This window comes from Lates calcarifer, linkage group LG8 (assembly GCF_001640805.2).
Source record: "Lates calcarifer isolate ASB-BC8 linkage group LG8, TLL_Latcal_v3, whole genome shotgun sequence".
In the NCBI taxonomy this organism is placed as follows: Eukaryota; Metazoa; Chordata; class Actinopteri; family Centropomidae; genus Lates; species Lates calcarifer.
In genome coordinates, this window is record NC_066840.1 from 17,255,143 (window position 1) to 17,281,477 (window position 26,335).

General features: G+C 38.4%; 1 protein-coding gene across 1 annotated transcript in view; it reads right to left on the reverse strand.

Moving 5' to 3' along the window:
- diaph2 (diaphanous-related formin 2) overlaps positions 1-26,335 on the reverse strand; it is a 344,139-nt gene that overhangs the window by 82,586 nt on the left and 235,218 nt on the right. The window contains 1 exon segment of the mRNA XM_051072493.1: positions 12,927-13,051. Coding sequence (XP_050928450.1) covers positions 12,927-13,051 — 125 coding nt within the window.

Consider the following 26,335-nt stretch of genomic DNA (forward strand, 5'->3'; position numbering starts at 1 on the left):
ATGAGTATATGAGTACAGCACACCTGAAAAGCTGATAGTAGCTGAATTTCAATCAGTGTTATTCCACTTTGGAAAGATTAACATTAACCTTTACCTTTAAACAGTATTTATAACCTCATTGTCATATTTTTCAATTAAAGGTCAAGCAGAATTTGGATAGTAAATACTCTTAAATCTGGAGGTACTTACAACTCCCTGTAACACTTTGTATTTCAAATAATTGTACCCTTACTCACTCACTCCTATAATTAATATTAATGATGTTAATATTGCTGTAAGGCTTCAACTAGGGCTGACCTGAATGTTTCAAAGCACAGAAGTTTTCATTCGTAGCCATGGAAATCCAAGCCATGGCAATGCTAAAATCAGAATTATAATTCATATTATTTTAATGGTTTGTGTTTTTTAAAGGTGCTCTCTAGTCTCCATGGCACACAGAATAAGGGGTGGCTGGTACAATCCATCATTGTTAATACAAATATAAACAGAAATGTGTTACTTGGAAGCACTGCCTTCTGAGTCCAGATTCGTCTGAATGGTTTTTGCAGGTGATGCTGCTATGAGGTTAACATAGCCATGGTTAGGCTATCTTGAAACAGATACAGCTTTAAAGGACAGAGTTGTAAGATGTTGTGAGAACTCCAGGTTGCAGCTGTATGTTTCCATGCACACATTAAGTATTTATTATTTAACATATAATCATAATTGAACATTTATTATAATAGTTAATACTTAAATCAAAGCTTCAAAACCTAAAAAAAGTGTAGCTGGTGATGAAAGTGTTGACCATGCAATTTTTGTGTAGGTACTGCTACCTGTCACTGCATTTATGTCAATATCAGAGATATTATGTAAGCAATCATGTTTTCTGCAAATTTACACATCATGGCTTGAGAAGAGCCCTGCTGTGTACTAACCAACATGATGAACATACACTATTGGTATATAGTACAAGGAACAGAAGGGGAAAAAGATTACACTACAAGCTTTCAGAGTGAAGATGAGGGTTGATCAAATAGTTCAAAGGTTCAAGTGGGTGATTTCAGGCTTTTTTGCAATATACATTTAAATCATGAAAATTCTTTGAAAAATAACTTTTGCTGTAATAACAGCAAAAAACAGTCATTATGAAAATGAATGATATGAATTCAACTACAAGTCTTGTCAGTCAGTCTTGTCAGTTTACAACTAATTAAAAGTTGTCAGCCAGGTGGTTCTGAAAACTATTATATCTGCACTGTCACACTGTTTAAGAACTGTCACTACAGGCATTACAGAGATAGACAGTGATAAACAGTGCAAACATTAACAGTCACATCATAGTGGAAATTTCATTTAAATTAGTCCTTAAAAATCTGATTTGTACATGCAAACTGTAGTTGGGCAATGGAGGACATGCAAATAGAATTGTATTTCAGATGGAGCATCATGACCTTACTCACAGAAGTTTAAGAATATGACCAATGGATCAAACAAGCCTGAGGCATCATAACCCCTGCTGCACTATCCCTCACAAACATGCCTCAATAAAAGCACATAAACATTCAGATTACTCAAGTTTTTCTTTATTTTGCTACATCACATTTTAACTTGCCTCTAGAAACAAGGTGGAAACCTTTCCAACTGATTTTCATTCTCAGTGATTGGAGCCATGATCTGCTCCACTCTGCTGGAGATCTTTTTCATTTTGACTGCATTTTTACCAGAAACATGCACATCTCCAGTAGGTAGGTGCTTTGATGATGGCAACCGCACAGTGTTGCTGTGCAACAACACCTCGTCACCACTGAGCTGTGGCAGCACCAACCAACCTGTCCTTCCAGTTAGCGCCTGTTCCTATACCTACACCTCTAGATGTGTGTTTTCACACCTGCACTTGCTCTGTGACATGTAACTTCAAGGCATGATTGGACAGAAATGTGGTTGAATTTGCATTACATTTGACACCACCAGTGTGTGAAAGCATCACTGCTCTACGGGCTTGTAAGGAAGAAGGTGTGTATGTGTCTTGGGAAAAAAAAATAAAAAAGAAAAAACATATTTTGACAAACAATCTCATTATCACGCAACAGTTCTGGTGTAGAGTTGTGATGGGGGAGGAGCTGCTGGTTTCAAAAACTTTTCCCCCACAGTAAATTAGTATTTATATTCTGGCTGGAGGTATTGCTATTGGGAATAAAACACTTCACTACAGTTGCTGAAGTCATCTAATACTGACATAATTTAAACAGAATTTATTTCAGATGCATTATCAGGTTTCTGTAAAACACATCATTAACTTCACCTATTCACCTATTAACAACACTACACTTTCTAGCTTGATTTCCATTTCCATTCTCCATCCTTGTGCTACTCTTAGTGTGTCTGGAAATTGCCCCTTGGAGACAAATAAAGTTTTGGAATTTAAATTTTAAATTTGAATTCTAGAACTTGCACATTGTAGCTTTAATAATGCTGATTATGGCCTCAGTCCAGACACTCTCTTCTATTCTTACTTTGGGAGCAAGTAAAAGAAAAAATAAGTACTGAAAAGTTAACTTTTATTTATTAAGAATAGAGAATTGCCCAAATGGTGAATATTTTTGCAAAATAAATTTCTGTTTTTCAAAATTCATGCTTTCATACAGACAGCTTACATGATAGCATAACATTTATTCTGATATTTAAGAGTACTCCAGTCTGCAAAGAGTTCGGAAAAAAATCAAATTCCACTTAAAGTGAATTATCAAGCAATTTTGTACACAAAAGAAACTGTGCAAAAAGTCAAGGAGAGTTCATACACTTCAGCAACTACTATGATGATCTTGCCAGCTGCATGGGTACCCTTGAAAGTCACTACACAGAAAATTTTAAAAGAAAGGAGAGCAACAAAGAAAGAAATATATGGTCTCTATGGTTCCTACCTATGTTCTTAAGTTAGGATGGAAAGCTGCAAGGCATTATAGCAAAAAGCCCAGGGATCAACCATAAGTCTTCACCACAGAAAGTCAATTCAAGGTCAGCTGCTGGTTCAGGCAGCAGATGTGTCTCACACATCCCTGTTGCTGTTAAATGAAAGGGCTTAGACCCACCAACAGTATACAGTCTCTATGTGTGTGTGTGTGTGTGTGACAGTGAGAAAAAGACAGCAAAAATAAAAAAAAGATTAAAAAAAAAAATAAATAAATTAGAAACATTTATTATATCAGTCTATTTTTACTTTTATGTCGCTGCTATTGCAGCTAACAGCAACATGTTAAATGCCTCTCTATCTGTCAACGGGAGTGTCAGTGCAGCAGCCAGGGGTCCCTCTTCACAGTGAACTGGCTCATCTCATGTAATCATGTTCATGGAGGAGCCATCATCAGCACAACCACTAGCACTTCTGGAGGTCACACTATCCGTCCATGCTGCTAATTGGAGGTTAATTGTCAATAAAAACCCACACAGGCATGACTGTTGTTTTGACTCACAGTGTTGGTGAAAGCCATAAAGGCAGTGGTGAATACTCCATTTGCTGTGACATGCCTGACATATTACAGGGTTGATGCATTGGAAAGAGGTAATGAGGATATCAACATATACAAGATGTGCTAATGTGGGAGTGTATGCACATCAGGTAACATTATAGCCTCTGTGCCAAGTCAGTCATGGTGGTCTGTTCCATATAGATACATGAAGTAACAAAACTAGATACAGAGATGAAGCAGACAAGCAATATAGAGCGATACCAATTTCAAGTCTTGCTTTGCCTGTGATTGCCCTGAACCTAGTGAGTGACACAGAGACAGGGAGCAGTCCATTGATTGGTTCAATTTATGAAACAGTCAATTATTGCCTGGGTACATTTATTGACCTGTAGTCAGAGACGGGTTGTTACGTGCCTAGGCATTTGCTTGGCTTTCTCAGTCATAGCAGCGCATTGCTCACCATGAAAAACAAGGATATTACTAGTTATAGTTATTCATACATTGCTCCCTTATCATGCCAGTTTCTAACTGTTTCACAACACTGAGAAGTAGTCAGAAGTTCCTACCAATTAAGACTTCAGACAGAGTTGTCAGATTTGGAAAAAAGTTATTTTTGATCCAATAAAATTATCATGGTCTCCTGAATAGAAAATCAGCAGTACCAGTATTTTTCGTGAGTGCTTGAATGACGAGGATGGAGTTACAAGCCTCTCAGCACATGTCATCAGCAAAGAATATCCTCTAAAAGCTGAAATTCAACAGTGTGTTTTGACAATTCTGTGTCGGCCTTGACTGGCAGAAAATGCCAGCCAATCCCCATTTGAAATGCGACAAGGAAAAACAAAGCCTGTCAGAATGAGTTGGAGAGATGTCTACTGAGAGCCACATGTGGTGAGAAACAGAGTCAGGGGGAGAAAGAGAAGGGGAGAGTGGGAGAAAGAGGGAGGGAGAGAGAGGGAAGAGGGGAGATAGAGAGAGAGAGAAACTGTTCCTGCTCTACATGACTCTGTCCCTGAGACACACGTCATGCTGCTCCCCCCACAGTGGGTGACTCTGACAGGATACTGTCTGTGCAGCATTCCCCCTCTGTGTGATTGATGAGCCTCATTTTGCCAATTAACGGAGAATCCCCTGTTGACTATCATCAGATTGCCGTTTGTAACTGTTAGTGTTTCTGACTGTCACAGATTCATTTTAATTAGAGATCTCTTTCTCCTCCGACTTTTCTATTGTGCCTAAAATTTGCAGAGCTGAGTGCACAGTAACGTGCCGGGAAAATGACCCACTGTGTTATTTATGTCATCACTTTTTTAGCAAAGAGTAAGGCTTAAAACTGTTGAGGGCCAGATCTTTTTCAAGGAGTCAACCTCAATGTCAACCATATAACGTATCTTACAATCAATTAGCAAACGTGAGGCAATTAGTGCACTTTATTTGCATAATGAAGCAGCTAATTGCTCCAAAGCGAGCAAATGCAGTCAATAAGTTTGGCTAATGGTTTGTGGGGATACATATATGAGCAGGCTGTTAGAGAGATGTCCTGCAGTCATGCAGACACAGTGATCCCTGGGTCCCGTCAGGGGAGGGCGAGGATAGCTGCCACAGAGCAAAGTTAGAAATCAACAGAGAGGCTAGCAGCAAACAGCAGAACAACACCATATTCCCTCGACAGCATCAGCAAGAAAGGAATAACATTACCGTGGGGAAAGGAGAGGAAGTGTTTGGGCATTAGTTTGATTTACATTTTAGAGAGGCTTTCAACTGGCAAACACAGCAACTTCAGCTAATGATCAGGCCTTTTCATCAAGGAGCTTTCATCAGCCTTTTGGGCACTGCCCCATAGCACTTCGCAATAAGGCACAACAAATGGTGCTACTAGGTAATATACCGGGCTGCACAAGAATAAATGTCAGCCGTTGTATGAATGTCTGCTCTGTACACTATGTACCAACATTAAGTACATTTCACCCAACTCATTTTGCAATTAACTCTGACTACCCAGCTGTGGTATTATTATTAGTTATTACAGAAATTGCATGAATGGATAAGGCAAGGGGCCTATCAAGAACATGAAAAAACTGCATCCAATGTACCATTTAGTCTGTATACATTTTCCTGTGCTAACCTGCGTCATTTAACTAGAACCATCTTCTATTGTGGATTCACATGCTGAAAAAACAGCGTAAAGCCTTGGTGGCTCATATTTACTAGACAAATAACTCCAGTCACGTTTCTCTTCCACTTGCATTTGATAGAATAATTTGCCAACAATAGGCCTGCCATTCAACTGAGTCTCAGGGATTTCATTAAAACATCAAATGAAAGTGAAATCATGAGCCATGACGGTGGAGAGTGGGGATGGCTAAGCAGAGAAGCGTGGCTGGTGTCTACTGCAGGATTAGAGCTCAGCAACAAGTGCTCAAGGGGGGCTTTGCATCAAACCCAGGAGCCCATGACAAATGAGGGCGGCTGGGCCTCTGTCTATTACCCTGCACTAAGCCCAGGCCTTTTGGGGAAGTAATGAGGTGCAGATTGGTGCTGCTGCCACTGGGTCCTTACCCCGACTTTTTGTAGAGCAGAAAGAATCAGCCGAGACCCTGGCCAGTATGGGCAAAGCAATACAGAAGCTGAGCAACACATGGACACATGAGGATAAAACAGATTAACTAAAAAAATAATTTTCTATTCAGAACACTAGTGCCTGTTACATACACTGATTCTGTATGTACTTATTAGTCCTTAACCCTGTATATCAATCTTACACAAGAAGCATAATAATGTAAACAAGAAGTATGTATGGTGACACTTGAGATTGCAGCAGAGCAGGCCTGAATCCCAACAGGACACAGTAGCTCCCAACAGCCACGCTCCAGGACTGGCAGGGCATGGAGGCTTTATCAGTGGAATATGACAGTTGTTCATTCAGGAGCAAGGGGGTAGATCCAGTGTAAATCATGGGTGTACCTCCTGTACTCCAACGTCACACCCCCTCCTGCCCCTGGGAGCTACAGTCCAGGCGGCCTGTCAGCAAGCTTACTCTACTGGTTAATGGAGCTGCCACATCAGGCCGAGTGTCACAGCCTAACAAGATACTGATTGGCGAACTTCTAGGGAATTCACTCATATGACCAGAGGGCACAGAGATGGCCTTCTGTCTGGCAGTGAACACGCCGGACAACAGAGAGGACGATGGCAACATGATACTTTCTGCTGACACAAAGCAGTACATGTGTATTCTTTGACATCTACCGCTTGATTTTTTGGCTTCGTCAAAGTGTAATATATGGCTGATGTGTGTCTCATCTGGTTCAAATTCAGAGCTATCTAAGCCAAATTCAAAGATTGGTGTGCACAATTTGGTGTGAATATTTAAAATGTAGTGCCTTCAGGTGTTAAGATTAAAAAGTCATATTGTATGTTCAAGAATAAATATACATTTTTCTTACTGGTATTTGTATGGTCATGTTTTACAAAATGAATTGTAGAGCTGAAATCATTAGTGAATCGATCCCTTTACCAGTCATTTAATAATCACATAACTATTTCACTCACTTAGCAAACAAATGGGGATTTGTTTATTTTTCTTGTCTTACACTGGATTAATTAGATTCGATTAGATAAATGAATTAAGCAATGAGTTACAGATAGTTGTGTGTTATAATGAACTATTTGTTCTTTGGACTGTTGGTTACGCATAGCTAGCAATTCAAAAAGCAGAACAGGAGGGTATTGTACTGGATGAATCTTGGCAGAGCAGTATACATATAGTACTACTATAGTAGTAGAGTAGTACTGTAAAACAGTATGGCAAGATATACTATAGGTAAGTATAGTAAATATAGATATTAGTCATACGTTTGTACTTGTTTGTGTGTTTGTACTTCTGCAAGTCAATTTAATTGACTCACTCATCAACAATGCCAGTTCATGCCTTACTCAAGATAATTAAAGACTCTATATAACTGCAGTGCATTTTAAATTTGTCATCAAAGGTATTAAGACAGCACTGAGTAAATTGCAAATAAGGAAATCATTGGTAAGACAGCGACATAATCACCACAACCTTTTTAATTTACATTTTGTGCCTTTTTTCTGTAATGTTGATTATTAGAACTGCCAAGTTTAATTTTAGCAAATATTTATTAAGACAACACATTAAAATGTATTAATTAAAATCTTAATATCTCTTATGACAAGCAGAATGAAACATGAAAAATTACTATTTGTTTTAGTGATTGCAATTTTCCGTCACTTTATCCAAGTCTGGACCTTCACATTAAGGTGAGAGATACAGATGCAGAACTCAGGCAGGGAATTAGTTTGTTTTAAGCACCTCTACTTATTTATACCAGTTTCCACTGAATTTTGGATAATTAAAAGGCTCCATGGTTTATCTGTGCTTCAGTTAATTGGCCACACAGTTTACAGTGAATTTCATTAGTGGAGGAAAACACTTGGGTTGGGGTTGGTGGGGGGTGGGGGGCTCAAAGGAAGGTGGTGATTAAGTGAGAGAGCATGTGTGTGTGTGTGTGTGTGTGTGTGTGTGTGGCAAAGGGGGCTGGGTGTTTGTGTGTTTCTGTTTTAAAAATTATAAGGAGCTACTGAAAGTGCCACTAGCATGTTTTAACCCAGTTTTATTATATACAAACATGCAGAAATAAACATGAAGATTTTGTAAATAATCTGACTTACTTCTCATTCAAGCACATAGAGGTGAACTAAAGTGGGATAACTTCTCCAAACACAACTGTGCTTCTCCAGACAAAACAAGCCTTTTAAAGGGGGTGTTTCTGCAGTTTAACTCAGCAGCCTGCTAAATAGAACAATTGTTTCACTAACAACCATTTATTTGACCTTAAGTGCCTGTTGCCAATACAAGAGAATGCTGCACCTGTACACAAACCTAGCCTGAAGCCTGGGTCTCTGACTGTTGCTGTTTGACAAGGGTCATCCGTAAACACGTTGTAGTGAACCTCTTCCTTTGAAGTGTGAACTAAATCAGGCTGTAGTCTCCAAGAACAAAAGAAAGGTGGTACCTATATAAATACATCTGTCAATTTTTAAGCCACAAAGGTGGTATTACCGGCTAGCCCTGGGGCGGGAAAAAGTGTGTCTGGGCTGACCTTGTGTGGGAGGGCTAAATTGGTCTGAGAAACTAGCACTATTAGGTGTGTGAGCTTTGTAGGATTCCAGGACTGGAGGCTGCCTATTCAACAACAGGTATCAATAACCACTCTAGATCTGTATTGCTGCTTGAACACCTGCTTCTTTATACTGACTGGAAATTGTCAAGGAAATTGCCAATATGATAGAAGCAGGTTCTTTATATTGGCTGGATATTGTCAAGGAAGCTGTCACTATGATAGAAAATGCTAGGAATCAGAATTATCACCAGGTAATTGAGTACATAACTTATTATAGGAAAAAACAATGATAGAAAATAAATACCCCCTTGGGCCAAAGAGACTGTTTTGTGACTTTGATTTAACATAGAGACTCCAGAAAGATATCAGAGCTCATCTGTTGGACAATACTATCTAGTCCGTGACTATCTTAAGGACTAATTCGCAAGGAATTCTGGGTAAATTATAACTATTTTGAAACTAAAAACATGGCCATGAGCAGTGGCTTCAAGCCACTCAGCTCTATTCACTCAGCGTTGTGGAAGAATTCAGCAGCTACAAGGACATTTTATTGGGGATTGAATGACTGTAACAATGCCACACAAACACAGACACACAAATATGCATGCACAACACACACAGAAATATTATTTGTAAAAAGACGGCAAGAACTAACCAGGAGACTCACAACAACAACAACAAAACCTTAGACAAAAAGGTAACCACAAAGAAATGTTAAAGACACATACTGCTAGCATCCACAAAGCTTAATAGTTTCCTCTTTTTTGTCAGCTGGTGCAAATTTTCAGGAGGTGTCACTGATTGCTACCATGGAAACACTACTCTTTGCTATGGTGTTAGCTCAAGGGTATAGTGGCAAATATTTCAAATCTAAAATTAGTCAATTTTTATTTTTGTGAAACTGTCTTACTGGCATTACACTACTCTGAGAGGAAAAAATTGAGACAGGTTAAGAGTGATGTGCTCTGACTGTGGCCTTCTGGGAAATAAAAGATTAAGCTAAATATCACTGGGTTGGGTTAAGGCACTGAGCACAGCGGAGTGGGGGAGATGTATTGGACATGTCCAGGCATCCATCAAGGTTCAGTCCAGTCTCTCATCACGCCTATCGAGCCACCTCACTACCATTAATATTCCAGTATGCAGAGTCCCACTCTAAGCCCCCACCTCTACTTTATCATATCCAGCAGCAACAGGAAATGGGTGGGTGTGCGTGTGAGCGTGTGTGTGCATGTGATAGCCACAGCCTCTCTAGTGAAATAGGGCTCTCTGGGGGCTTGTGCCTCAACTCTACAGCCTTTGTGGGCTCCCATTACTTCTGACAGATAGAGATCACTAAACTGCTGAACAAACACCCCATTCAGTCATTTGCATACATTACAGTAATGGAAAGAGAAAAATGTATCAATAAAGCCAAATGAAGTGCTTCCACTAAGCTCTACTCTCTCTCTTTCTCTCTCATTCCTTCTTCTTTTTTCTGCTTTTTCTGCATTTCTTTCATTCTGTATTTCTTCTTTCTGAATTTTCTTCTTTCCATATTTCTTTCTTTCTTTCTCTTCATTACTGCTACTGATCTAATATGTGAATTTCTTCACATATTATGTCATGGACTGATTTCGTCTGAAAGGTGAACACATCAGATGACTGATAAAGATGACAGATTCTCAAAAATTGTTTGCACGAGAAATTTATCATATTAATGGGTAAAACCTGAAATTTCTGAAGCCTAAACAAATTAGGAACACTAATCATGCATGGTGAAAAAAACAAAACATAATTTATTGTTGAAGGTTTAATTAAAACTATGCTGCTTTGGGGCACATATTACATTTAAAATACCTTGCAGTGACCATGGCCTCCTGAAATTAATCTCAGGAAAAAGCTGACAAGAGTCACAATGAAACAGAGGCACATGTACTCACCTACACATACACTGTAAATTACTCTCTCTCCCCTTCTCTTCCTCTCTCTCTTTCTGCAACACACACAGAAGCACACACATACAAACACAGACTGACTCATTCATCACAGTGCCCAACAGTCAAGACAACAGAGCTTCACTTAACTTTTTCAGGGTTGCTCAAGCATCAAATGCATGACTTTTAGCTGTTGTTGTTCTTCCATCTGTCATGCTTCAAGGAACCAACATCCTTTTTTTTAATCCCAGGGAAAAGTTTAAAAAGGTATGTTTGCCTTGACTCTACTATTTTATGTGTACCAAAGGAAATGTCAACCCAAAATATACAGCACTGTATTTCACACTGTCCTTGTTCCAACACTTAGCTGTGCAACACAGATTAGAGTGCTACCTAAGCTCATTGCAAACACTGGTACCAAAAACCTCAGCAAATCAAGCACAGCCTTTGCTGTCTATCTCTTTATCTCTCTGTTTCCTCCATGTGTATGTGGTTTAATTTCCATCACCAAGCTCACTTTCACAAAAAACAGCCCGACATTTGATATCTTAGGAGTGGTAGGAAATATTTATCTGGGTGAGACTTCAGAGAAGTGGGTTAAATTGAGACATACATATATGTCCTACTGCAACAAACAGACCCACAGCTTCTCCAAAGGCACTGAGCAGAATGCAATTGCATACTTTTGGTGTCCTATAATTATGTACTGCACTAGGGAAATTAAGACAAAACACCTTGGTTTTCTGATACATGGGACAAAAAAAAATCTGCATCAAATTTCTCCCACATAGTAGAAATAAATCCTTCCTGACATCTTGTTATTATGATTGTATTATTATTAATTGTATCACTTTATTATACACAGGAGATGAAATGCAGATCAAACACTCCAGGGAGCTAACTGAAAGAACAAACGAGCATGCACTTTTCATCATTTGACTTCTTTCTGTGCCTCAATGTGTCACGCATTCCAAAAAATAGCACAGTGAAAATTATGATAAAAAAAATATGTATAACTATAGCAATTCTGCAACTTGCAAAAACAAGAGGAAGGAAACTATTCTACCATTAACCATTATGAAAACCCTCCAAAATGGAACACAACACTTATAAAGAATGAATGTGATTGTCAGTGCCTTCCTACTGGTGCCTACTTTAAATAAGGCAAGGACCAAAATAGATCTGATTAAATCCCACTAAGCCTCCTTCCTGGCACCAAAACTCAATCAGGTGAGGTGGGGGGAAGGCAAGAGGGGAGGAAGTGGGGTGTTTTAGGTCATGGCCAGCCAGCTTCTTTCTGCCACTCTCTGGGGAGGAACTCCAGACAGCCAGGGAGAGCCATGCTGCAGTATATCTACACTTCTCCATTTCCTCTCACTCAAGCCTCTGGTTCTCAAAGGACCCTGAGAATCAATACTGACATCGAGGGGCAGAGCAGCTTTCTTGCCTGCCTGCTCTGCCTCCAAGCTGCCGCCAGGGAGGTCCCTGCTTCAGTTTTTGTAATTACACAAAATTTAAGTGCCCTTCTTTGACTGGGAGCAGATTGTTAACATGTTAGGAGGCTGTTACGCTTATACCACCCAATGTGCAAAGTCAGCCTTAATCATCTCAGACAAAAGGAAGCAAAAATTAGGTTAAATGCTGTCTTACATGTGAGAGCCTAACATATGGAAACACCTACTCACTTACACTTGAGTAATTCTTTCTTTTCTTTGTAATGCTAGAAACAAACAAATAAGATACTGCTGACTGCTTTACTGTTTTTTTTCTCATGAAAGGCACTCTAGCCTCAGGGTATTGACAACAGACTTGATTTCTACCATTGATCAAACCTATATGGTGAGGACCTTTCCTCTCAGAAAGGACATTCAAGAAAGTGCAGAGACATGGCTAATTCAATTTGGGAGCAGAGATGCCTGGATTTAAGTGAAACACTCTGTTATCAAAACAGGAGAGGTGCCATGAGAGAAGATAGTGAGCGGATGGTTGTGTGGAGAGGCTCGTGGCCGGTCAGGAGATGAAATCAGGGATAGGCGATAAGTTGGTGTGAGGGGCTAGAGCCCCTATTAGAGTGCCCCAGGGGACAGGCAGCGGTGGCAGAGTGCAGTAAAAATAGCCACAGGCATGATTTCACTCTTGGGACCCTGGGAGGAGTGAAGAGGGAGATCTGATCAACATCTCGTAGCGAGGCAGCCAGATCCATTCCCTAAGTTCCCTTGGGTGCCACCTATCACACCAAGTGACTTAAACTGCTTACCCAATGCCAGGCACAACACAAACAGCACAAACCTTTGCCACTGCCACAGACAAAATGGAACATACAATGTACTATCATACCTGAATACATATGTTTTTGGGAGGGAAATGTAAGTATAAACCTATGTGAGGGGTGAAAATGATCACATTAAAAAGGATATCGACATCTTTTCAACAAACTTATCTTGCTGGTCGTCTGTTTTGGGGAAGTTCTCGATGTCGTTCTCAAGTCTCTGAATGTGACGTTCCATGGTGGTCAAACTGCTCTTTAAGATCTCAGCTGACACTATGGAAAAATGCAAAAAAACATTCACAATGAATTGGTTAGTAACAAAAATCTGACTCATACTGAGTTTATTAAAATGTTTCCATTAATGGGACATAAAAAAAAAACAAAGATACCGGAAAACTTTGGTGAAGTTTAAATGAAAACCAGCTATGACTGAGTTACACCATGTATGTTGTGACATACTGACTCCTACATAATCCATTTGTGTGTGGCCTAGAAAGCAAGCACATGTGAATGTGTGTGTGTACATTGTGGGTGTGTGTCTACAGTGGCTCATCAATCAGTCTGTAATCACTGTTTGCAGAGTTGCTGTGGAATCCACAGTATTCAGATCAGACCTTTCAAGTAGAGACTTCAAACAGCAAGTACCGTCTTAAGGGATCAGATGGGACAGAAGCATGGATGCAGTACCATGTTTAGGTTGCTGTTAAGGGTTTAGTCTTATTGACACATGCAATCTCTTGCATAAACACATACACATACATAAAGTTTCAAATGGCTGAAAAAGAAGAGAAAAAAACCCATTCATTTAAAGTTATATGAAGTACTAGAACACATACCTTGATCCCTCTGAATATAAGTCTTCATATTATGAATATGTGAATTGCAGTCATACAATTAATTTAATTTCAAAGGCTTTGTCAGTTCCATGAATTTAGTATACAGTGTATTTGATTGAAAGTATGTTTTTGTTGTTTTTGTGTTTTTTTTTTTTTTTTTTACAATAACACAAAATTTATTTTCAGTTTAAATTGCCTAGTTAGTTGTAAAAGATTATCAATCTTAAATAACAATAACCCCCCCCAAAAAAAATGTTAAACAGAGGGCAGACCACTACCAGAGTCTAATAAACTCCTTTACAAACCCTAATTATGTTCAAAGCCAACATTGCAGTGTACTGTGGAGATGAGTAGTTATACAAGAGTAGCTAGAGTTTGGCCTGAAAGATGAAGAGTGATGCCTTCACACTGACTCCAAACACCATTTCAAACCCAGGTGGATCCTTGCCCTGACAAAGCTAGGTGATAGGTCTCAAGGTCACCAGAATATCCTTAATACTTTCATCTTTGTGAGTCAGGAGCTACATTCATTTGAAACTCGAATGTTGGACCAGTACATGTATTGTACTGGTATTCACACAGATAACATCCTTGGCAGGGGGGGGGGGTCAGAAACAAAGAATAGAAATCATGCCCTGCTGTGTGAATGATCTAGTCCATTCATCAGCAAGGGTTATGAGTGATCTTGTTTTGACATGTACCTTAAATAACTTCTGTCTATGAAACTGCAAGTGACATATGAATGAATGAACAAATGTTGAATGTCCAGCCTTTGGCCAATCAACATGACTGACATCCCAATTTGCAGCAGTCATTGTGACTCGTTGAAAAACTAATTGATAACCAAAATAGGCAGGCACCTATAAGGACAGTCCTCTTTAACAACTTCTATTATTTATCCTACACCACCCTCCACATCTGCAAGGTTAGTCCATTCACTAGACTGTAGTGAGGAGTGGGATAATGGACAAGATGTCAAGAGATGTGGCCTCTGTGACACAAGAGTCAGCCTTGTCTTGCTTTACAGCAATTCCATCGCTTGGATCTGCTCTTTTTCCTCATTTTCTAACAATAAGGATGGATGACAAGATGGTGGATCACGTAACCAGCACACTGAAACAACCATCAACCCAAATACAAAGGTATCTAAAGTGCATTCCCACTGGAAAACCCCCTCACACACATTCACAGATGCACACAAATTGCCTGCTGTGATCAGTCTAGAAGCAATACTATAAGAGTATGGGTTGAGGTCACCATCATTATTAGACTTTTCAGCTAGCTGGCTGGCTGGACAGATCCAGTGACTGGGAGATTCGCAATTCCTCCTCCTCAATTCTCACAGAACTGACTCCTGGGGATGACAGTGAGAAAACCACACTATCACATAGCCTGTTCCTCCACTGATAGGACCTCTGAGATCCACATAGTCTTGTCATTGTGATCTCAGCCACACTAATGGTGAAAAAGGAAAATGAACAGCATGGGAGGTGGATGCAAGAAAAGAAACAATTAAATTCACATGACTGTATCGCGCCATGGGAAGGTCTTTGTCATTCAATGTGGCTTATGATAGCTGCTTGTGGCATGAATGATAGTATTGGGTAATAATTTGGCTGCAACACTGATCATAGTAACCATGATAGCCAAGAAATAGTGGCTCAAGCTGACTGTGATGGTGTTTCAGGGGAGCCATTTACAGGATCAGAGTGAAGCCATGGGACTACAATACTGACTATTGCTTACATGGGAATTACTTATCCTTGAGACAAACTGGCACACATAACTGTGGCAGCTGAAGTGATATATAGTGTTCTGGTCTTCTTATTGAACAAACGTATCTATTTACTGTTTGATTCTACAGGCAACGTTATGCTTTTTAGAAATGCTTATACATTGATAAGACTACTCTTCTTCGCTCTAATAATCTAGTGTCTACAGAATCTAGCACAGATTCTTTTGGGATATCATTAGTAAAATTACCACAAAAATAATGCAGCTATTTTCAGGGGACAAAGCATGGCAACACTGATATCTTCTGAACACACATTTCAAGTGGATCAGAGGAGAAACAGAGGGGATAGAGGGGGTTGTATATTCCATCTTTTCAGACAGAGAGGATTTCTGAAACATGTAAAATTATTCTAATGCCTGCTGTTAGCAAGGCCTGAAAGTGTCTTTCAATAACACAGAAAAATAAATCTTCAAGACTGTAAGTCAGACACATGTACACAATTTTTTCTCAGGTAGCATCTTAAAAGAAGAAAAAAAATCTTTAAGTTGCCCGCTGTATTTATTAGTTGGCTATGCTCTTGTCAAGCAAAACAAATAAGGTTGAGTGACGCATGCAGGACATGAAAGAGTACAGCAAAGACAAAAGCTATTTGAAAGACAAAAAGTTATCTTATGTGAATAACACAGGCGGTATGAAAAACCCCTTCGTGGTCAACATCCTTCAGTTACTGATATAAGCTCTACAATACTGGCCTTTGACGCGTTACTCATTCCCATGAACAAAAGACAGACAAAAAGTATTTCATTTAGCTTTGCCCTGTTTCTTTCAAATAAACTGCCAGGGAAAAATACTGTGTAGCTCACAATACCAAATCAACTGCTATAATGTGAAGATGTCAACTTTATATTCAGTCATTTGTAGAAGGGGGCAATTTTCATTTTGATTTATAGACAAATAATACCAATCTTTCATCCAGTGCTCTTGCGATGCCGCCAAAGGTTACAAAGGAAATTGAGATTTATTTTCAACGTTGCTGCCAACGTAGCATAAAAGATCAAGTTTTAAATAATTTACACACTTGTGAAAACAAAGACAAATGCAACATAAAACCAGAAGAGAAGGTCGTTCATAAATGCATTCATCACCTTAGCCAAGTAAAGTATGTTTGTGGGTGTGTAGAAAGGGAGGTGAGGAGGAGAGACAAACAGAAGAGATGCATAGACATAGATAGAAATATAGAAATATGCTCAATATACACAGTATGTCTTTCCTGTTTTAGAAATCATGTTTCAGGATGATATGTTTATTAAACACATCTGTGAAGAACTTGATTTATGATGAAGTTAACATACTAAACATAGTTGTGGACCACCCAAAAAATGTGCTGTTTTTGCTGTTAACATTCATGAAGCGTGGTTAAAGAGAAGGTTGATTGGCTCAGTCATATGGACATAGAATTATCACTGGAAATTGAAGCCATAATGACTAGATTTAGTTCATCTTGCATAATAAGGACATTTATACATGATTTAAAGCCAAAGCTCTGTGACAATTTAGTGTATCAAAGCGGGGAAAGAAAGGAAAAATAAAATAAAATAAAATAATGAACCAATTTCTTCAGTATAAGATAAGATAGATAAGTTAATCCTTTATTAGTCCCACAATGGGGAAATTTACATATATATAAGTAATAGTAGATAAAATAAGTCTTTACATTATTTACATTATGACATTATCTCTCTCTATATAAAGGTATATGGACATGATAATATCATCACTTCAATCATATATACAAGGTCTTCCAAGCTCTAAGGATTATAGATGTTAAACATATAAGAGCCTGAAGAAGTAACCTTACCCCAGTTTGTTATCTCTATCAAACCCCCTCTCAAAACCTCTTTGCATATACAACAGTGTATAGAGTGAACGACCTTGAGGGGACTCTACACATGACCGGATAAACATAATGTCAGCTGCAAGGCATATTCATCACATCAGGGTAAAACCGGCTATTGATCAGCATCATGGAACCAAGATAATAACGAATCTATATTAAGAACATTTGGTTTGAATTAAAGTTATTCTAAATAACTCCACGCCCCTTTAAAATGACACTGAATTATATTTTCCTCCCAATAAAAAATCATGCTTTGTCTTTTTTCATTTAGTCATCGGTGGCACCTGAAAGTGAATAGGAGATGAAGTGGGTGGCAGACTAGAGTACAGCAGAGGAAAGAGACAAAAGGATAAACACAACTCTATGTGTTCCCCTTTCAGCAGGAATCAAAGCAGCTCCAGTTGCAGGAGTGAAAGTGATATTGTTGCTGTGACAAAGCAGTCACATTGTTCTTTCTGATTACCTCAGCTCATGTGATGTTAAAAACGGCGGGCAGAAGGAAGTGCCAAATGAAGATATTTAATGGACAGTATAAACAAAGAGATGGAGGAAACCTTGTGGCACAGATTTCAATTATCAGGCAGAAATTCTATCAGATTGTTTTTATTTTCAGCGCTGTGCTTTGTTTGGAAAAAAATAAGTTACTTATCTTTTTGTAAATAATAAGAAATAAGATGATTACATAATACCAGAAAATAGACAATGTCATTGGTAGACAATGAAATTAATTTCACTTAGAGAACACAAATTCACACTGTGCACAAACAATCAGAATTGCAATTTCCCATCAATGTTGTGCTAATTGTGTGCACATAAAAGGGTAAATCCCTTTTACTTTTGCTCTATTTCCTCTTTTAATTTGCATTTTCCTTAAGCCCTCTGTGTAACAGAACTGTTATCATAATGAAGGATTTATTCTGATTAGGACTGATGGCTCCCCCAAAAGCAAAACCATAAGGCTGAAATATGTAACGGTTAATCTGCAAATGCCTATGGCAGCTATGACCACAAACTCCAGTCTTTTCAGTAAACCAAGATGCAATTAATATTAGAGACAAAACTGTATCAAATGATATGATAAAACATTAAGTTATAAATATAAATATAATATATATAAATGTATATTTAATTTAATGCAGCACTGATAGAAAAGTTGAGTGACAATTGATTAGGTCCCTTTATACCACAGCAGAACACAAACATTACTTACAGCACATTAGCAGTGCTATTATATTAATTACTGTGCCATTAATTATTACAGTTACAGCACACTGCATTGTAGTATATCTATAATGCAGAATACGGTGCAATGCAGTATTTACTATATCTCCACCCAACCAATATTAATATCTATAAAAACTATGCACCATCGGATCATCCAGTATTTTAAAACATCAAGAACTATAATGGAAAGAAGTGGAGCACATTAGCATTAACATGAGCATTTATTTTTTTTAAAAAAAGCATGACATGAGACATCATTCTAAAATTACAGCATATGAATGTAAGTGTGGGCTGGAGCCAAAGAGCGAAAGTACAGCCAGACACCAAAAAAACACACTTTACTGTACCTCACACTCTGGAAGGAGGTTTGTTTACAATGGGGGTCATGTCTGTGAGACTTTATTGCTTTTGGCAGCCATCAGAGCTACAGCCCAGTGCCAGATCTCTGGAGGAATTACAAATGGAGTCAATTACAATATATTTTGATGCATGGGAAAGTTTAGACATTGACCTGGGGTGATGACAATTCCCTAGGAAATGCTGAGGAAATCAGTCAGGGTGATGTGCTGGTGCTATATGTGAGTCTCTGCCCTCTGCAATAAAAAGAATAAGGAACTCACAGGGGCACTGTGGTTTACCTCCCCTCTCCTGACAGTCAACCACCTAAATGCCTGTACTTATTTGAAGATAGTCATCTCTCTTTGCCATGACATATTTTACTGTGATATTGTTATGATACATTTCTGATGTCACACAAACAACAGAAAGGTATGAGTTAGGAGTAAACAACTAGGTGTTTTTGGAGCCTGTTTTTTTCTTTTTTTTTTCTTCCCTGGCAAGGCACTTGGTGAATGAAAGACACCAATGGGAGATGAGTGACCACAGCCTGAGGAGTATGTGTTGTCTGTTTTGATGCGTGTTTGCACATACCAATGAAAGTGCTGGCTTGGTTATTGAGATTAGTGAGCTGTTGTGAGTGAGTGAAATAGATGGCTAGCTGGAGGATATTTTTGAGTAAAAACCCAGCTCTGTCCTCATCAAGGTAAATTAACAGATGCATGGTTCTCAGATATCTTTGTGAAAGCCACACATGCAAGTACAACAGCTAATTAATTACAGTTTGCTAGTGATTGTTCAGTGCCTAAATGGCAGAGGAAACTGCATTTATTTAATAATTATCATATATTATCTCCATTCACACAGTCTCGCAGAGACTGAGATGATTTGTGTGAGTGTAGTAGACGGGAGAGATACTGTAAGATGGGCGTGTGGTGATCATAATAGCCTGCAGAGGTTGACTCATGCCTCTAACCTCATTCACAACTTCAAAGTTGCACCTTATCTCATAGCCGTAGCTATTTCACCTGACACCTCTAAGGGACACACTTCACTTGACATTTCTAGATCCAAGAGACCCAAAACCTTACTTGACTTATTGACTGGCCTGAGATCTGTAAAATACAGGGCCAAGAAATGGAACATTCATAGAATACTAAGCATGATGATGTAAAAAATTATCATTATTTAAAATTAAGTATAACAACATCAATTAATATGCAGCCGCTGCAAGCAGCCATTACCAGGGTGTAAGCCTGAGGGCGCACACAAAATTGTACGATTGCTCTGAATTCAAATTTAAACATCTTTGACCTGCCATGATCCTCATTTGTATGTCAAACACGTAGCCAAACATGAGAGGGTTAAAAATACTGTGTACTAAATCTCTTTAAGGATCAACTTCATCAGCAAAACAGCAAAGAAAAAGTTTTGTATGAAAACAAACAAAAAGAAAACCATACGGTGGATTCTTGTAAACAGCCATGATGCAAGGAGCTAAAATATGGTTGATGTAAAGTGCAGTGTTGACTGGGTCTGCTTTGCAGGAGCAGTAAAAAAGGTGTCATTCTCAAGTTTATCTCTCTAGTTTATAATTTGTGATTGACAATAATATCACACTCCTTCTTTGTAAAACACTCTTGAGAGTTCTACAGTTTTGTGCCATAGCCTAAATTCTGTATTCTCTAAATATGATGTATTTAAAACTTCACTTGTTATTCACAAGTGTAATATTGTCCTTTTAGCCCTGTTTTAGTCTTGACAAACTCCCAGGAAAAATATATAGCCCTTTAGCTTGTTAGATGATCTGCTATGTTGTGAACTATGTTTACCAGCTAGTGGCTTATTTTGGCAAGTCTGAAGTTTGGTGCTGGGAAGGGTATTGGACAGTGGGTTAAGAGCTGCCAGCTGCTGCTGATGAACAAGGCTGATGAGAGTTTTCAAAGAATACCAAAACAATAAGTTTAAAAAAGCTCAATAAGGGAAACCACAGAGCTGGGTGATAATTCTCTGTGGATTAAGATACCAGGTTTCACCATGAAAACTTGTCACCCTTAATCCATCATAACTGACCTGAAGTTGACCACAGCAGTGTTTATACAAAGGAAACCAGAAACTATGGCTACATTCAAACATGTGGACTGGATTTATTCATTGATTAAATGTTATTAATCCATCTGTGTGTCTATTTATAAATTCTTGTTTGCCCTTAGTAGTGGAGAAGATTTAAAACTTATGTCCTTATATATGCACCAAATATGATTAAAACACACTTGGGGATCTTCACTGCAGTTTAAAAACTAAAAAGTACAATTCATTAAGACAACAATTAGAGTTCAACCACAACCAGTTCATAGACTTCTAGTTTAGTGGTTAGTTTGAGGAGTGGACACCCAACTCAATATGATACCCCGCTTTCTGGAAATACCTCAGCTCAACAAGATCACCTCACCTGCAAGACAACCTTTTATACTTGACTTACAGGTACACTACTCTGTATAATACACACAGTGCAATTTTAACCTCTGAGAACTTTATTTTTTAAAGTTAAAATGATTTATCATGTTTATGCATTTTCACTCTGAGAAAAAAAGAACACTTTTGAGTATTCTCATTGGGACACTGGTGGTGGGTGGATTTTCATTAAAAACAGCGTCAAGGTCAACTGGCTGGGAATAAGTGAGGTACAGTAGGTGCCTTGATTGCAAAGTCTTCATCCCCCCCTTTTTTTGCTGTATTACCTATTCACTTCCAAACATCTTTGTTAGCTGTTCTTGTCTTTCCCTCACTCTGTGTCTTTGTCACTTTTTGCTCTCTTGTTTTCTCAGACTCTCCCTTTCCCCTCCTGTCACATGGTGTTCTGTTGCCATTTGTAGCTCAAGAGCTCCCTCTGTGAGAGATACTGTTGTCAGACAGAAGGAACTCTTCACATGGGCATATTTACACAAATCCTACCAAAGTTATTTCATTTAAACATTTTTTCTTCTAGTGAAGACTGATGAGTTTGAGTCTTCCAATACAGTCACCAAATAAGATAAAAGGAAGAAACTGCAAATACTTGTTTCAGTTAAAACAACAACATGTTTAGCAACATTTGTTGTAGGACTTTGTCCATAAACTATGACAATGCTTAAATTAACCAGAAATGCAATATGGTATAAAGAAATAATAAAAAAAAATCTAAACTGAATCACTTCTCTGCCTAATGCTTTAAGACTTCAATATTTTCCAGTTATATCATTAATGACAAAAAATGAATATATATTTAAATTTCAATATGTGCACACTACATAATAGTGTTGCCAGTATGTACAGTGGCAAACATAACTTCTGACCATAGTCTTAATTAAGCAGTGTGACCTTCAAAGAAAATGGATACATATATTAGGATTAGCTCTGCCTTAAACCCAGAGAGGCAAATGTCATTCATCTCCTGTAGACAAGTTTCTGATTTTTTTCTTTATTATTTAATTTGGAAAATGTGTCTCTTCAAATTATCACTTGTACCACTGAGCATATTTCAGAAATGAGATTCTCTAATGCTTAACCCTCTGCACATGTGTGGCGGTGCATGACTCATGAGAAGAGTGTGAGGGTGGGAGATGACTCAAGCGCAGTGTTTGCCTCCCTCTCTTCCTTTTGTTGATGAAGAAACGTAGGGATATTTGTCCTCTCAATCACCACATATGACTCTAATAAAACCTGCACAGTGAAGTATCTAAAAAATACACTGACTATTATTTAGCATTTATCATTGATACATCTGGGTGAAGACTTTCTTTTGTATGCCTGTGTTTTTTTTCCTTTTCCTTTTTTTTTATTCTGTTTGTCTTGTGGGGTTATCTACATGTTTGATAAATATGACTGGTTTTATTTTGAATCATGGAGCAATAGTTCAACATTCTGAACTATTGAAATGTGTTTACACATATTGAGATAAAAAGATTTCTTGCTATTACCTGTCTATATATGAAGCAGGAACCAGGAGACCATTAGCTTAGCTTAGCATAAAGACTGGAAACAGGGAAACCACTAACCTGCATCTTCCCTGTCCCTTCTGCTATATCTCTGGCTTTGCCCCCCAAGTGACCACACTACCCAGCAGTCCAGTGGTTCAAAAAAATGCCAGCCCTTAATCACTCTGTTTGCACTATCCATGCATGGGGACAGCAATCCTTTACATCTTCCAAGTATTGCTCTGTGAACTCTGGCAATCATGCCAATTGCAGCCATCGCTATCCCTGATTATTGATGAGATTTAGATGGAAATTATGTATTCACTGGAGGAGAAAAGACAGCCACGCTCTTCTTGATTCGCTTTAAGCTGGCATCTGTCAGATGGTAGGTCACATCCCCTCTGCATACTGGTTTTATCTTCCAGCGCAGATGACTGGTTATGATGGTTCCTTAACAAGAAAAGTGGAGCAGGGGATGGAAAGGTAACTGAATGCACTAAATAGACTCACTGACTGGAAGATGTGGAACTGGGTACAAGGTATTTGGCAGTGGCAGCAGGAATGCATTTTGAATTATTTAGTTACAGGCACAGACCTCAATCTAAATGCAGCAAGGGTATATTAGACCCATCAACCTAACCTTTGCAACTCACACACGTGCATTCAAAGCAGACAAGAGTATTAGATCATAAACAAACTGACCCTACAATAACCATAAGTTGACTTAGCAGTTGAAAGAAGCAATTAATATTTACTAAATATTTTCTCTTTCAAACACCACCAGCTTATAGCACAATTATTCTGCTCATTCATTACTTATTTACCACTGGGAGTCTGTGCCAGTGTTTACAGAGTTATACCACACCGTTATGTTATTTTTGAATGTTTGGGTGCATTTCTGGGCATCAACTTTTTAACAGCAGAGCTTCCAACACCTGCAAGCAGACTATGTTTTTGAAATGTGATATTTTCAGTGTCAAATGTCAACTTTTGAATCATTTCTTCTAACTTCTTGTGGTAACCTGCTACACAAGAATCCAGTAAGATATTTACAGTTTGGATGCAGACATGATCCAGGAGCCTCCGCACTAAGTCAGCCTGTGACCCCATGATGCAAAGTAAATTTTACATGCATTGCTGAGTGGTGCCTAATCCATGACAAATCTGACAACTGACAACTCATCTATGACACAACTATATAATATTTTGTTACTGTTATGTTATAAGCAGTGCAAAGTCCTTTTTTCTTTTAAATTTATTTAGCATTTTTTGGAGAAAAAACACATCTAAAAATCTAAAAACACATACCTAGATAGTTTCTAAAAAATGATATAAGAGCAAGCATGCAGGTTACATATACTTGTTCCACTTCTGCTGTGCTGTGACCTACATGTAACTGCCTAAATTAGGATTTCCTGTGTCCCTATATCACACTAATAAAGTAGATGCGGAGAGATTCATATCCCTTACACCACGAGAAAGGTCAGATCAATTCTCCTACCAACCATATCTGTCTTCATTTAGCAGCCACCATATAAAGACTTCACAGAACACAACATCTCTTTTAGAAACATATGTTTAAATAAGTGTACAATCATGAAGTATTTAAGTAGGGATGTGTTCAGTATTCATTTGGCTGGAGTGTCGGCATGTCTTTTGTTTTCCATCCACATGAGACAAGGAGACTCGGTACGCACGATTGCCGAGCCATAAACACAGCCCCTTTCCACCTCAGGCAATCCTTAAACTCATCAGCAGTGTAATGAGACTTTCGAGCTGGGAGATGAATTAACTGGCTGATTTTCTTGTTTTTATGCCCCCCCTCCCCACCCACAATGAGCCCGAATACAGCATTGAGAGCGATCCTGGACTGTGATGTATGTGGCATGACCAAAACATAGAGAAACATGTATAGATGAAAAACTGAGCAATTGATTGGCTTTTACGAGAACAATATGAGACATTCACCCTCAAGTGCTCGCACGCACACACACACACACACACACACACACACACACACACAAATAAAGCCAAGCTGATTTAATTTCAGATGTTTGTACTAATAACAAATGTCAAAACTGAATGTCAAAAGAATAACAAAACTTGATACCAAAACCATTTGTTTTAAGTGCTTCTAGACTGCGTTGGTGCTTAACCAAATGCAACCTGCAGGCTTGTGGATGGGAAGCCAGTGAGGGAGTATGTTATTGATGCAGCTCTAACCACTTGCACTAGTTGCCCTGCGTGTCTCTACAAAGAGAGGTGGGATCATTATGCCCTCAAAAGCTTCTCACTGCCAAGGGGAAAGGAACATCTGAAGACACCATGTGAGCTGGAGAGGACATGTAGTGGTCTAGCTTTTCCCCTGGCCAACAGAGAGGGTAAGTAATGACAAGGGCTAACATACATGGAGTAGTGGCCATTTTAAATGAAGGATTTTGCTTACGTTGAAATGCCTCATTATATCTCATTATAAGATATCTCATTATGCTTAAAGATGTTTAGATCAACCTTATATAAATGCAAGACATATCAAAATGATGAGGAAAATTAAATAACTCTAAGAATTGAATGTCTGCATCCTAATTACCATCGTTAGTGTAAATGTTTCCCAGTTGGCATACAGTGTATCATTAGACAACAAATGTCATGTAGACCAGTTGTAAGAGGCCAATCATATAGCTCAGTTCACCCATATACAGTATAACAGAGAACATATATGGGACTACAAACACAAATAACAAAGGTTTAAGTATCTTACCTATAACTGCATTTAAACAACACAGTGACCATATGCTGCAACAAAAATATGCATTCTATATGCACTGCAGCAAACAAGTTAAACTGTCATTACACAACAAACATATTCCAAATCTCTCTGATAAAAAAGGCAAGGGCAAAAAGTTAAAAGAGAATATATTCCGACCTTTATCTTTTACCATTTGCTTTGAGTCAAAACCAGATTATGCAAAATAACAACCTGAATTGTTACAGTATGTTATATTCTATCGCAACCACCACAGCCACTGAACTAACAAGGAGCAAAGCCAAAATCCAAACTCTTTTTGCCTGGACTGGGTATGGAAACAGTGTAAGTGCTTGGCTCAGGTGGATTTTGTCAGATTCGTTCTGTGGTTTACCCTGTATGGTTAAGGTGAATTTACAATGCTCAGTATCTGTGAAAGATGCCCAACAGTTATAAAGGGCTCAGCTTCAGTATCTACAGTATGTGCTTCCTGAGAAAATGTCAACAAAAGCTCAGGCACCAGGGCGTTCAAAAAAAAAAAAAAAGTTACATTAATGACAAAACAATCCTGACAGTGCAAGTGTCTTTAAGTGGATGGTGCTCCAATGTGTTCACATAAATCAAATCACAACAATGGTACATCTGGCCCTAAGTGTACCTCACTCAGCCTCAATACTTTTTTTTAATCCCAGAAAATGCAATTACCACAATCATTGTTTTTCTACATATGCAAAAAAAAACAAAACAAAAAACAAAAAAACAAAAAAAAACAAAAAAACAAACAATGTCAGTTAAATCAAGCCTCATGTTGTGGCCAGTTAAGAATG